This window comes from Solanum pennellii, chromosome 4 (genome assembly GCF_001406875.1).
Source record: "Solanum pennellii chromosome 4, SPENNV200".
Lineage (NCBI taxonomy): Eukaryota > Viridiplantae > Streptophyta > Magnoliopsida > Solanales > Solanaceae > Solanum > Solanum pennellii.
Genome location: NC_028640.1, coordinates 71,982,855 through 71,998,758, shown reverse-complemented (window position 1 = coordinate 71,998,758; position 15,904 = coordinate 71,982,855). Strand labels below are relative to the sequence as shown.

The window sequence follows — 15,904 nt, the reverse complement described above, 5'->3', positions numbered from 1 at the left end:
AAAAGCCGTTTTTAATGAGTTAGATGTCTGGATCAGAATTTGTGAAGTATGGGAGCTAGAAACTCAAATTTGTGCAAGTATGAATGTAGTATTCATGACATGTAACCAAATATAAATGAAGCTTGTCAATGATGTCTTCAATTAAAATTGTTAATAATTAAATAACTTTTCGAGATGAAAAATAATGTAATAATGTAAATGCAATAAATTTAACGACAAATGACTATTAATGAAACGAAAAATTAACCATGGTACAAGTGGGAAAATTTTCTACAATATATGCTTCTTCTCATTTCCTCTCTTGTGTAATAGAAAATAAAAAACAAATGCTTTGAAGAAAATTTATGTTGTACCTTAAAGTTGATACACCTACCTAAATGCAATAATTGCTCTTCAGGAATTTTCATTTTCGTCGACTTGAGTTTGATATAATATTTTTCTTTTCAAGTTTCATACGCAATTAATAGAAAAAATTTATTTCAAATGAATTCAATGCGAATTAAAATTAGTAGACTTTTAGTGGGAAACCAAAGAGAAAAGGTTGTATGAATTTATTTTCTATTTTGGTTTTCCTTTTTATCCTATGGATAATTGACCAAACATTGACTCCTTAGCCTGAAAGTCTCTTCGTTTCCCTTTATAATTCCCACTGTCATGTTTATTTCCCTTTGCTTTCCCAAAACCAATCAAATAAGACATGCATGTAAAATAAAATAAAAATAAAAGTCCAAAAAAAAATTGGTTTAACAAGGATAGCAAGAACTTAGACACAGCACTTGGTTAGTGACAATGGGTTTGATCAGCTTTCTTCTGATTTCAGCTAAAATTTTGATCTCTTGGTAAGTATCATCCATTCCTCTCCCACCAAGTCTTCCTCTTTCTTGATCAAAAAATAAATAAAAAATCTTGCTTTAATTTGTTGACCAAAAAAGACTATCTTGNACAGTCCCCTTTGCAAAATTATTGCTGAAGATGCTCAAGGAAGCTTGTACATTAGACGATAATCCATAAATCCATCAAATGTGGCTCGGTAAAATTGTTATGTACATCAGCTTTTTGTTGCTAACAGAAGACTACCACCTGGAAAGTTGCAGGCTTGCTGTACATTATAAGGTAAGTAATTTTTGTGTCCAAAATGTCAGTGCCAACTTGTACGCACCTCGACTAATTCACTGGGATCAGTACCATTTAAAGTTGGTAATTGCCCCAGTTGCAAATATATTCACTAATGCATCTGGTCTTCTGATGTGCTTCTTGTAATTTAGTTTCTAAGCAACACTGCCTTTCTTGCCTTATTATATTATGGAAGTACAATGTTTACGAATTAAAAGTATCAAGTATTAGTTAAAACTTCCAAACTCCGAACTAAATATAATACAAACTATCATTACATTAGTCATATGAGTTGAGTCAATCTTGTTCGTTCTTATCTATAGACTAGTTTTTGGATACGCGCGATGCGCGTGTGATCGTATAAATAAATAAAAAATTGTGTATAAAATTCTAAAGTTATATTATATGTTATAAAATAGAAAATACAAATTACATGTTCTTAAAATTGATAAGTATCTCATATGGTGTTTTGATTCTAAGATTCAAAATCAAAAAAACTATTTGCATATACCATTATTCATTTATTTTTTCTTGCTCTACTTTTAAGATGTTTTGTACTGCATAGAGCAATTTATGTGGTAAACTTAGTAATCATCATAAAATTATAGATATCTACTTTAACAAAAAAAATAAAATAGAAATCATGATGTACGAAGCCTATCACTCATTGTAACTTCTACGAGATATCTCCTTTCCGATAAAAAGTAAATGACAAGTATATCAATCTACACACATAATCTTATAAAGTAAAATAACTAACTAAAGTACAACTACAATATTAAAATGAGAAAGTGAAACATTATGTGTTATGTTAATGAAATATATGTAACTCATTAATATATATAGATCTTTTACCGCAAAATTAATGGCAAGTAAATTAAATAATAAGTGGCATATGTATATTCTTCGATTGAAAAAACTAATGCTCCTCTGCACTAAGAAATTTTTTTGACGAATCCAACAACATCCATAACTGAAATTCTTGGACAAATTCGACAACATTCAGAGCGTATTTTAATAGCCTTTAACTTTGACACTGATTGAGAGAAAACGGCTAAGAGAAATAATATATTCTTCTTTAGAGTCCATAAAATGGAGAGATACTTTCACTTTAAATGATTAATTAGTCTTTTTAGCTTCTTTTCAAATACTTATCATTGAAACTAACATATATTAACTATGGAATTCAATGTATTGAAATCTACAACTTTTAAAATTCTAGCAATGTAAAGGTAATGTTACAATGTTTTGATTAATGTGCAACTTAAATTTCTACCTAATTGCTCTCATTAATAACGTTTGTCTCTCCATTTTCTATAACGTTTATATTATTTAATTTTCATAACTGTTCAAATATTCTCAATATATTAATAGTAAAAAAAAAAAGTTTATTGCTCAATATATTTTTAAAAATAAAATAATCAAGTAATATGAATGTAACATTTTTATTTAGTATAGGGATAAGAAGGTAATTCAACTTCACATTCTAGAGCTTCCCACTTATAATATAATATGATAATGCAAGAGAGAACCTCCAACAAGGAAATCTCATGATAAACTCTGTCTTTCATAGTTTTCTTACGTTGCGTCTATTTTTAATATATGGACCAAAGTAAAATGAAATGGAGAATATCTTGTATGAATTGCACCTGGTAGCTAGTTTACACTATGCTATATCCAGCTTTCTTAAAATTCTTTAACTTGTAGCCACAACTTAAACAAGAGATATTACATAAAAACGTGAACATCAAAGCACTGCATAATCTTTTTTTGTGACGATGTTCCATAGCAAGATGTATATATTGAATGCACGTCATGGACTTGAACCTTGTCACACGATTTTGTATTAAAATATAAAGTTGAGAAGAAGTGTTTTTTGTGTTTAAAGTGCTCTTTTAGAGTACAACTAATGCTATTCAAACTTCATATTTAAGCTCTGAAGTTAGGCTTTGATAGTTCAAATATCATACACGAGGTTTGAAACTTCAAAGCTTAAACTCTGAAGTTTGATAATTTGTTAAAATGCTTTTTTTATTAAAAAAAAAAAAAACTGGCTATATTTTAAACAATACCCTTAGTTATTTGTGCCAAAATGTACACTCTTCTTGGGCCAGGAAAGGTAACACTGCCCAACATGAAATGAAAATACATAAAATCCCCCTCAAAACACTACCCATAGTGAAGGGAAAATACATAAAATCCCCCATAAACTTGTCACCAAAATTCACTTTAGCACTGAAACTCATATTTCGGCGATCACAATAAAAAATTTGAAAACCTTCAGATCTGTCAATCTTAAGTCTATTATAACAACAATAACTTCGATAATTGCCATTGAAGCTATAGCAACTCTAGCTTCAATGAATATATATATTCAAAATTATTATAAAATCATGTTGTTTGTGTTAGTTATATTCTAGGAAACTTTTAATTTTAGCATTGTAATAGAGAAATGGAACGACGAAGGAGAAGAGCAACACTGAAAANTACCAAAGGACATTCCTGTTTTTTACCACACCAAAATATGAGCATTGAGTATATACAAATTGATGCTATTAGAATCTAACTATGATTGATTTGGTTTTGTCGTAAACCTAATTGGTTATTTCCAATTACGTAAAATCAATAGTTCAAACTGCACTCAAAAGTATCATAACTATTTGAAGCAATTACTGACCATCGGTAAATGAGGAACCAAGATCTCCTGCTGCAGGTTGACTCTGTACAGGAGCTGGAGGAGGATCTGCAATATATGGGAACCGAAATTTTAAAAGTCATACAATAACAACAACGACATAAACAGTGTAATTTTAAGTCGGTAATTTGAGGCACTGCCAAAATTGTAAAGGAATTAATGAGATGATCATGACTTGCCAGGCTTCGGTGAAGGTGAATTCTTCAATGGCTTATCAGCAGCAGCAACACGAGGAGATGAACGGGATTTTGACCATGGAAACCAACTTCCTGCAAAAGAAGCTGTGTCATATTTTCGTATCACAGCTTTTTGACACAACTTACACGCATGTTCATTCAACTTTTTTGGTGATAACTGAAAACGAGAATATTTTCTGCTAAACAATATCAATTGATCTTTGCGAAAAAAATTGTCTCACCAAAGCCATGTCCGTGAACAAGAACAATATTTTGAAGTCATTCTAAAATTGAATCTCCGAATTTCAACTGTTCCACATAAAATTGGATGGATTGAGGGAGTAAGTTAAAAGAAGAAAAAAAAAACATTTTTTTGCACAGGAAAAATTAAAATTAACTGACATTATTATACATGCCATCCATGCACATAACCACTCAACCTTACAAACAGTCTGTCCCTTTGCAAACCATGAGACTGAATATCGAATGTAATTTACTCAAATAAAAAAAAATATACATATACATTTCAATAAAAAAATCAATGATTACAGACCTCCGCTGCTGCTACTGGATCTGAACCCACCACCACTTCGACGACCCATGATATTCAAAAGTAGAAATATGAAAGCAAAAACTGGGCTGTGAAGATGGCAGACTCAAGCTGAAAGGCTTGGGTTTATATAAGGGAGTGGGTTGGAGTAGCTTGAGGAACAAGATGGATTTCTATTGGCCAACACGTGGTGGAATTTTTCTTCTGCCACACTCACATTTTATTTTATTTTGAGATGAGATTTTTTTTTTTCATATTTTAAAATTAATATTCTTTTCGCATAGCTTAAAAGTTTATATTTTTATGCTGAGTTAATTGCTTGCATTATTTCGTTATATATATGTTTGATTAAAATAAAAATAAATATTCAGAAGCAAATCATACAATTAAATGTCATATATATTTTCTAATATGTTAAAAGATACTCCTGCGATTCAAATGAATACCTATAAAAGTTAAAATTGATCTAAAGAAAAAGAAAAAAGATATTTCGTCCGGCTTATTTTACGTGACACTATTTGACTTAGGTTTAAAATTAAAAAAGAAAAAGACTTTAAACTCGTGGTCTATGCAAAGAGATTTTTAAATTTATTGTTCATACCCGCTGAATGGATATAGATATTCATAGAGTAATTCTCAACTACGAGATTTAAGCGTATTTCATTCTTGTTCATAACTACTTTCTTCGTTCAGAAATGTTTGTTATGTTGCGCTTATCGAAAGTCAATTTGACTAATTTTCACAGGTAAATTAGATCACATTAATTTGATATATTAAACAAAAAAAATTAGATATTCTAAAACTATATAAAAAGTACTATAAATTACAACTTTTTGTATATTAATATGATGAAAAAGTGCATCTTAAAATGTTGGTCAAACTTTTTATAGTTTAACTCTAAAAATAAAAACCATGACAAACAATACCGGATGAAGGAAGTACATATCATTAAATTATGAAGATGACTTGGTAAGCTTAAGAATGTCCACTATGTTTCTCACTTAAACTTTACACTTAAAGGTGTGTTTGGTATGAATGTGTTCTTCAATTTTTTCTTACCAGTTTAATCAAAACACTTTAAAGGAGATTTTCTTTAAGAAAACAAATTTCCTAAAAATGAGGAAACAAATTTCTTTAATGAAACTTGAAAAAACGAGTTTCATATACGACAGTAACATTTCAATTTCATTGTCTCCTTGCCACACACCCACCACCTCTGACCTCATCTTACCTTCATAGAAAAAGATCTGCTTACATATCGAACACAAGAAAATAACTACGAAACAGACTTATTTTTTCAAGAAACTATCATTTTACATGAAAGACATTTTCCTTAGCACAAAACACACCCTCTAGAGTTTCTTTGGCTTTAGGCTCAACACTAACATTTTCCTTTTCAGCTTTATCTATTGAACACTCACCAAACATTGTAACAGAAACGAGAAAACATAGTAATCCCAGAGTTGAAAAATTACAACTCTGTCAACACAACTCAAAGTCTTCAACACAAATTTGGTCATCATAACTAGGCATAAAAACATTTTCACCTTCTGCATGCATTCAACTCAAGATATTACAAATATAATATAGGCTAAATCAACACCCATAGTCACATATCTAACTCTGAACTCACAAGAAGGTGATCTAAACATCAAGTTCTCGAGCCTTACGCGATTTAGCCTTCTCCTATACTTCCATCCACTCTCTCAAGTCTCATCAAACACAACAAATTTACTGACTCCAACCTCTCAGGGTGTCGAAGTTGATCAATTTTGCAATAAACATCTTATTTTAGGAAAAAAATAAGCAAATTCAATACATCCAACTGGAGACAGACCATCACTTTACAGAACACAATTTGCAATTGTCATGCTAGCATGTCTGAAGTAGACAATGCAAACTGTTATATTACAGCGATATTCAAGCCTAGACATGATAAGCCAACTGTATTAAAATACATGAGCTACAATTTCTAATAAATTCTGAAGGCACTTAACTAGAAGTGCACTACAACATTAGCAAAGACTTGTAGCCACTATAACAATAGCAAAGGCTGGATAATGTCATCGACTATATTGAATCATCAGAATCCTCAGATTCAGTTCTATCAGGATCCTCACCAGCTGTCCCGGGCTCGGAAATGTCAGGCTTTGTTGCAGGTTGTGCCACTTTCTTGTTCACATGGCGTGCACTTGCTTCACCTCCTTCCTCTTGCTCGACAACTTCTATATGTAATCGATTAGTTAAGGAGTAACAAAAATGATAAAGATGAAACTTTAAAGCTCAAAGCATTAAAGTTGCCCTGACATCACCACGATTCCTGGTAAATAGTCAAACAGAAATTTTCACAAGTTCTTTCACCAGCAAAAGTTGTCCAACTGACTCTGGTCTACAAGCTAACAAATGTCAATTTACCAACAGCATTGCTAGGATTCGTTAAAACTCGCAGTTCTAATTTGTCAGAATATAGCCTATATAAACATTTAAAATAAGTCTATTTAGCAACTTCCATTCTCATATATAGACCACGTGTCATTCTATTTAAACTAGAGGAGAAGGCAAATATGAAAGGATATCAATATTCTCAGCTGTTCCACCAGACATTATGTTCTGCAAGTCTTTCTCCACACGCCGAACAAGCTCAGGCTGCCAAAAGTATAACAGGCACATTGTAAGTACAAGGATACTTACCAGAAAAAAAAGGAGTATATATAAAATTAGAAAATGGCGGATCAAGGGATAAGGAGAGCTCCACTATATTTACGAACAGATTTTATTCCAATTCATTTATCAGCAGAGAACCAGATAAACTGAGAAGCCTCAGGTAGAATAAGCCCCTATTTGCTTTCACATACATACCCCAAGCCCTCCAAAAAAAATCATACCCCCATTCCACATAATAGATAGCCCACCCCTNGTGTGTGTGTTAGCGTAAGTGAGTGGATGTGTATTTATTTGTTGTTCTTACATATCTAGTTAACTATTGTATACATTTAATTATACAACACATAGCTAGTTTGGGATAATTTTTATATATAAAAATAAGAGCCTATAATGTTAACAGTGGCAAGGAAATCATATCTATTGAAGTCTTCTAAAAAGCAAAAACTATTTGAATAGCAGATGCTAGAAAGTTGTTGCTGAAGCAAAAACAATTTGAAGAAATTGTGAGTGATGCACGATAGCTGACCGAAGGCAACCCATACTTGACCCATGACCGACCAACTTTTTACAGTTTAAAAATGGGTTCATCACTCACCCAATCCGCTTAAATATGGGAGGGTTATCAAAAAGTGGGTAAATTCTGCCTGCACTAGTATTAACCTATAGTTTTGGCAAAAATCCTTTGTACCTCGTTCACTATTTTCACACTTTTGATCACTTTTTCTAAAGTGACACTTGTGGCATTTATTTATTTTATTTGATATAAGACCTACCTTCCCAAATTCTCCAACAAAAGATTTTTCTAGGTCAAGCAATGTGGAGATCGTTCATCCTCCCCAAAAAAAATCCATTATTCTTAGTAAAAATAACATATCGCATCTATAGTAGATCTACCATGCATAACTTTGTATTGGTTCTATAAAACCTACGTGAACTCCCTAATGTACTCTATATTACCTCTTTTACCAGTACCTATGTTGGTGGGACATAGCAGGTACCTGTGGAAATAATCGAGGTGCACGCAAGTTGACCCGGACATCACGGTAATAAAAAATTAGCATGCATGATTCAGAAGTTAAATATCACAATACAATTTCATTTCTTTTTCTTTGAGAGTATAGTTTGCACAACATTTATCAACAATAAATCCAATTTCTACAAAAAAAAAAAGTAGAAACGAACTATAAATGAGTGGGTCCATTACCCACCAAGTTAGAAACTAAAATAGAAGAGTTCTTCATTACTAAAAGACAATAGCATAGCCACTGTAATCCAACCAGTGAGGTCTGGGGAGGATAATGTGTACGCAAACCTTACCCCTACCTTGGGAGGTAGAGAGGTTGTTTTCAATAGACCCTCAGTTCACTGAAAAGCATATTAAAGCAGATCAAAAAAGAAATAATCAGAAGTGAATAAATCATGGAAAAATACAACAGTAACTACAATAAAACGGTGCATAATCACAGATGACTATATATCATCTACAAAGTTCAAGAACATGATGCAATGGTTGGCTATAGAGTCACATTTGTGTCGCAAGTCCGAAATCACGGTTAATTTGTAGGAGTCCGGTATTAAATAAATTATAAAAAAGATCCACAAAATATGGTACTTTACCCCAACTAGCACCAACTAATTTGTGGACATTGACAAGTTTCTAGAGCTAATTCTTAGTTGCTGATACATGAAACCTTATACTAACTGTCTCATGCAACTTTTGAATAAGAACTATTAGAGTAGGATTAAGATTGTAGCAGTGCTTCTTAATCCTTGGTTTTTATTTCTATTGAAGTTTCTTCATAGTCTACCTATAAATGAAAAAAATTAAAAGGCTCCAACTCTAAGTCAAGAACCTGATATGAGATCATTTATCTTTAGATTGACGGAGCGACTGGTCTCACTACACCCCAAACTAAAAACAGAAGATCAGAACCTACCCTACTGTACATACAGGGGGATTTATGCTGTGAAGGAGGAGTAATCAATGAATAACTGTCTTCCAAACTCTTTCACCATTTCAAAAGGATTGTATTCCTCTCCCTGGAAGGAAGAAAGCAAGAGAACAATACAGCATAGAATACCTATGTTTTAATCCAACTCATTAAGACATACCACAAATATACTTACACAATCAGCAAGCTATAGATAAAAACAAAAGAAACCAGACTGTACGAGATATATATGTATATGCGCTGACTTCTCTCTAAATTATTTCTCTCTCTAACCTATGCTAACGGTCGATTTATTTGGGCCAGAGCCCAACGGACCACCACCTGTCCCTCCTAATATCCGCACCTCTACCCTTACTCAGCCCCCAACGGTAACAAACAAAGAGATGACTATCACCGGAGAAACCCAAATCAACCACGATGGAAACCTTTCCTCCTCTCGAATCAACCACAAAGACACCGTTCCTTCTCCAACTCTCGAGAACAGTGTTGAGACTATTCGAAATCCAGAATCATCTTCTGAAGATGATGTAAGGAACAAAGAGAATTTCTCGGGTGAACCTGTTACGCAGAACGAGAAGGGTGACACAACCATTAATCACAACGCCACTAATACCAATTCTCGAAAGGATTCTTTCCCAAAAATGTCCTCCAATTTTGATAAAGCCCCCAAATCTGCTGATCAATCTAATACGTCCAATGATAATACTAACGATGGGGCCAACATAGCTTCACAAGCTGGTGCGGAAAAAAAGATGGAATCCTACATCTCCAAAGCTTCTTTTGCAGCAGCTGTTCAAGGTAAATTTGCAGAGCAGTCTAAGAATATCTCTCCGGTGGAAATTACTCACAGTACTCATCTAGGTAAACCGGCTGTTTATTTTAATGCCAATGATTACTTTGTTAATCAAGCTGAGTCATGCAAGTTTACCATAGTAGGAAAATATTCCAAGGGCAAACCTACCGTGGAGAAATAAGGAAATCTTTAGCTACAAAATTTCACCTCAAAGATTCTGCCAAAGTGGCTTACTTCAACCCTCAACATGTCTATTTGGATTTTTCAAATGAAACAGATTATAGTCACATCCTTTTCAAAAGTTGGATTCACATTGGTGATACTCCTATGAAAATTCTCAAATGGACTCCGGATTTCAAACCCGAAGTGGGAACCTCAATCGCTCCTACTTGGATTCTTATTCATAAGCTGCCATGGCACCTTTTACGTTGGGACAGAGTTTCGAGGATTTTGAATGCTGTGGGAACTGCGGTTGCTCCTGATCAGGCCACATACTCAAAGTTTAGAGGCGATCTGGCTAAAATCAAGGTCGAGATAGACCTCCTCAAACCCAAGATGGATCAAATATGGCTTGGCATTTCCAGGCTTGACAGCACTGACGATGGGGTTTAGTTAGATATTGAATATCAGGATGCCCCGCTATACTGTCTCTACTGTAAACTCCAAGGACATCTCGAAATGGAATGCAGGAACAAAGCTAGAGATGAAATAAAGCTCAAAACCAAGAGGATTTAAACCAACAGAGCAAATAAGCACATGAAAATCACGATCAAGTTGATGGTTTTACCACTGTTACCAGAAAAGGAAAGAAGAGCACTGAGAAAGCTAAGAACCAAACCAACCAGGATAACCCTAACGTTAGGACCAATTCGGTAGTCTACGGGAAATGATACTAGCATCGTTAACCAAGTTGTTATTGCTCAAGCCTCTAATATCAAGAGTAGACGGAAACAAGCCCAGAACAAGCATCCTGCTCAAGTTCTTAATGATAAGCAAGTTGATCATCAGAATAGCAATAAAGATCATGTCAAAATCAAGAACAACACCAAGCAGCACACTGTCCGAACTCAAACTAACATGAAGCAGAACACATCCACTCTTGATGTGCAAAAGCAGTTGCATCAGCATACTACAAAAAAGACGCAAGGCAACCCAAAATATGTCGAGACTAGCAAACTCACTTCCACTACTATTCAGGAAGAGTCGCGAAAAAATAAAAATGGCGATGTTGTTTAAAAGAACAAGGGGAAAATCTCTACTACCCTAACAGGTAAAGCTAGCACTCTACAACAACCTCAACCAATCCAACAGAAAAAGAATGCTGCCAACAAATTAGATCATACTGCTAAAGTTAAGCAAAGATCAGAAAATGCTCTTCCGCAACGACGACAATCAAAGAGCTCATATCAAGGATCACAGGGGCACAACCAACACAATATCACATCAAACAAGCAAATTCAACATGCTGAAACAGCTTCCAACAGGAGAAAGCAAACACAAGCTCAGCCACATGATACTGAAAATACTCACTTACAAGCTATGACAATCCAAGAAAGCTCTGACTCTGAATCGTCTAATGAGGACGAGGTTCAAATTAAAGAGAGACCATCTGGTAAAGAACTTTCTAACAAAGTAAGGCAACAGTTGAACAATAATGAGGTTACTGAAGATGATGATTTAGAATCTGAATAGGAAGAAGATGTTGATGTCTCAGACAGTGCGAATGAATATGAAAGTCTTGAAAAAGGCAGTTCAAGTTCTGAAGACAGTGATGATGATGCTTATGACCCTCCCATATTAGTAAAAAAAGAAGTCCAGCAAGCTTTTGGACAAATTATTGACAACACCAATCTTTCCTCTCTAGGAAAAGAGTGGAAATACAGAAGAAACAAATCCAACAAAGGGGATAGCTCCCATGTTAATACTACTGTGACTAGATCACAGTCAAAAATTACTCTCTAAATCGCCTTTTTTTAGTGATCAAGACTCTTATTTGGAATGTGAGGACCATTAATACCAAAGGTGCCCTTGAGAGATTGAAAATGATTAAATCCTCTCAACACATTACTTTTCTTGCCGTCCTTGAACCTTTCACTAATGCTTCCAAAATTCAGAGACACAACAAAATTCTTGGTTTTGACTACTGTTTTGCCAATTCCAATATTGAGATTTGGATATTTTGTGACTCTCAACACAAGTGTGTGATCAAAGGAGATGAAGATCAAATTCTTACCTGTGAGCTTGTCTGTGAAGATGTCAAGACTATTATCTCTGTTGTCTATGCTAAATGCAAAGCTCACCTCAGAAATGACTTGAGGGATAGTTTGAGGGACTGGTCTGCNAATATGAAAAAAAAGACCTAGGTATGGCGGGCCACAATGGGGGAAAAAATCCTGCCTTAGAAATCAGATGAGGCCATATAACTTGTGGACACCAAAGGCTATTAAGTTACAAATTCAATCAAAACGACAGTAGAATAAACTATGCTCTATTGACAACTTCACACCCCCAATATTTTGGAACTTCTTATGGGTATTCCAGATAACCTCAGAGAATAAAAATTGTTTGGAAAACCATTCAGTCTATAATTAATCATTCACATCTCAATCCCAAATCAATTAGAGTCGGATGAATCTTCTATGTATTTTCCCCTCTATTCAAGTAAATTTCATTCCAATACTAAATACTTAACCTTTATAAGACGAATCACAGATTCTCTAAAACCCAAAGGTTCTCTGAATCAGAAGCAGTATAGGGAATTGGAAGAGATAGGGGGGAGTAAAAAGGTTCAGCTCTCACGGAGGTGGCCTAGTGATCGATGAAGTGGGTTGAGAACCGTGAGGTACTAGGTTCAACAGGCAAAAACACTAACGATTTCTTCCCATCCGTCCAAATTTTGGTGAAAAGAGTTACCTAGTACTTGCACGGTCGGAGGTAGCAAGTACTTGTGGAATTAGCTAAAGTGTACACAGGTTGGCTCGGACACCCTGGATATCATAAANCTATCATAAAAATAATAATAAAAGGTTCAAGGAATGACAATACGAACACATGGGAAGCAAAATATGGAAGGACTATGGTTTCCTGTTTTGATAGGTGATGTGATAGTATTAACGATGTGAAACAACATAAAAGGAATGTTGGTGTGAAGTAGGAAGTTTAAATCTAAAGAGTAAATGCCAACATGTCAAATAATTGTGTCAAAAATTATAAAGTTAATGGCAAAAATCACACTTGAAATATCACATTTTTGCGAGTTTTCTACCTAAACTGTCCGGTATTTACTTTTCCTACCTAAACCATCACCAACTAGTTACCAAAACACACCTCAACTATTAGTTGTTTCCTTTTCCTCCCTTAATAATGACCATATTTCAAGTAATAAAAGGGAATAATGAACACCTGATAGTTCAGTGTATTCTTGACCATTAACTTAAAACTATAAGCTCCTGCACAACAATATTTAGAACTCCCAAAGAAAAAAAAAAGTTACCAGAAAAAGACAAGTCCAGTTTGTCTTCTGAAGAAGGATTTTCACTTAAAAGACGGTCAATTCGCTCAGCAACAGAAGGTGGAACCCTCAGAATAAATTGCTCATCCATGGCTGCACAAATTAAGAAGAAAAATTGAATCTTTTGACCAAACAAATTAACTTCAGAAACACCCTTAAACTTGATTTTCTACTTTCAATCAAGGAACCCTTTTGACATCACTATCTTCTCCATAAGTATCATTCAAGAATCATACAATTTTCAAACGAGTAATTTGTACTCTACTTTGAATAAAGAATCAAAATTTATAGAAATAGATCAAACAAATTCCTTCAAAAAAAAGCTTTAATAATTAGGAATTTCGATTCTTATCTCTTTAACATAGTAAATTGATAGAATTCTCACCACAAAATAGTGCGAATTGTTGAAGCAGAGATGATGATAAAAAAAAAAAAGAGAAGTAGAAGAAGCTGGGTTTCGAGAAAAGTGAGAGAATGAAAAATGATTTTAATGGAAGTGTGTCGAATTTATGCAAATTGAGATACTAATTAATAGTAATTATAATGATTTTGGTGGTAATGTGAAAAATATTTGAAAAAAATAATATTATAATTAAAATAATGATAATAACGTTAGCAAAATTGATTTAAATAATAATATTAAGGTATAAATTGTGTTTTTGTTTGTATAAAGCGAGAGAAAATTGTATATATACATGTAAATATATATATTTTCGTCTTATACACTTATAATTATACAACAAAAATATTCCTCTGTCCAGTTTTTTTCTCTTTCTCTCTTTCTCGTTTTATACAAATTCAAATTATATATAATTTCTCTCTTTCTCGTTTTATACAATTCGATTCAATTGTATATTCTCTGTCCTTGTCTCTTTTGTCTTTCTCTCTTTCACGTTTTATACAAATTCAGATTGTATATAATCGTTCTATATATTTATAATTATACAATTTGTTTTATACACTTCGTGTTCTATAATTCTCTGTCCAAGTCTCTTTTTCTTTCTCGTTTTACACACTTCATTTTATACAATTAGTTTTAATTATATATATATATATATAGCGAATTATACATTTATATGTTTGTTATAAATTTTATATTTGCTATAAGTGAAAGTTATCCAAACTTTATATCTAGGCTCAAATTTAAAAAGAAAAAAATTAAAAATAAAGGAGTATTTATTATTGGAAGTCGGTATGGATTGTTCGAATTCAATATGAAAATTTTGATTTGAATATTTAGTTTTCAAATTGAAAAAACTACAATTAAAATAAAATAATTATGAATTGGGTAAAATTCAATTTTGGATTAATTGGTGTAGCAACTGTGGTAAATTATGATTCTTGAGCCTTGTAAGATCAATCATAAAAATTAACGATCTCAGTTAATCTAATAATTCTTCTATTCCATATTAACACTTTTGTTTGGATAGAACTGTATTGTATAGAGGCAATGCACACTCTTAAAAGAAAAATATTCGAGGACATAACTAAAATTATATTTTTCAATATTATTTTTTTGTGAATCATAAATATAATTTTGTAAATAGTGCAAGTTATCTCGTAGAAAATATAAAACTTGATTAAAGAAAATGACAATATAAAAAATAAATCAAACATATGTCTTGAACTTTAAACAATTCAATTATCTTGAACCATAGAAAAATCTCAAAAAATTACTTAATATAGAATAAAAAAAATAGTTCTTTTTATTAGATATAACTTTATACGATTATTCAGTTAACAAAGATTAACGTTACGGTACTCTCATATCATATAATTTCATATTATTAATAGAACTTATACTATAACTTAAAAAAAAATGAACTTATTCCTAGCATTTAGCACAAATGATATGGATAAAGCTAAAAATAAGACATGGAAATTTGTATCTTCAGAAGTCCTAATATCAATGGTATTAGATTCAATATTCAATCAAAATCCATAAATTTCAAAAATTAAATTCAAAATTCAATTCCTAAAACATATACTTCTTATGAATAAAATTATTTTCTAGAAAGAATAATTAAAAAAAATATATATCTTACCAAACTTGCTATTCAATCTAAGCTCCTCTTTAGCCATAGATTTTATTGTTGAAGCTTGAAAGTTTAAGTTTATACTTGTGATTTTAAATTTTAAAGTTTTGTGAGTGAAAGTCATGAGAACCTAAAAAATGGTCTGATACAGTTGTTAAGATCTTGAAATTATTTAAAGGTTAGATTTTTAAATCGATTCAAATTTTATGATTTTGTGAGGCAATGCACACCTATTAAGAAAAATATTTAAGGAAATAAATTAAAAGATATTTTTTCTATTGTTTTTTTTTAATCGTAGACGTTACTTTGTAAATAGTGAAATTTATCTCGTAAAAAATATAATACTTCATCAAAGGAGAGGATAAATATAGAAAAAAATTCAAACATTTGTCTTTAACTTTAAACAAATCAATT

At 32.5% G+C, this 15,904-nt stretch overlaps 1 protein-coding gene across 1 annotated transcript; it reads right to left on the bottom strand.

Moving 5' to 3' along the window:
- Positions 1-6,304: 6,304 nt before the first annotated feature.
- On the bottom strand, positions 6,305-13,955 carry LOC114076925. Its single transcript, XM_027916622.1, has 8 exons — positions 13,840-13,955; positions 13,384-13,547; positions 10,837-11,041; positions 9,545-9,708; positions 9,326-9,337; positions 9,212-9,238; positions 7,111-7,288; positions 6,305-6,765 (listed from the first exon to the last, which is right to left on the bottom strand). The coding sequence occupies exons 2-8, from the start codon at positions 13,543-13,545 to the stop codon at positions 6,605-6,607; spliced, it is 909 nt and encodes a 302-aa protein (XP_027772423.1). The 5' UTR covers positions 13,546-13,547; positions 13,840-13,955; the 3' UTR covers positions 6,305-6,604.
- Positions 13,956-15,904: the final 1,949 nt, after the last annotated feature.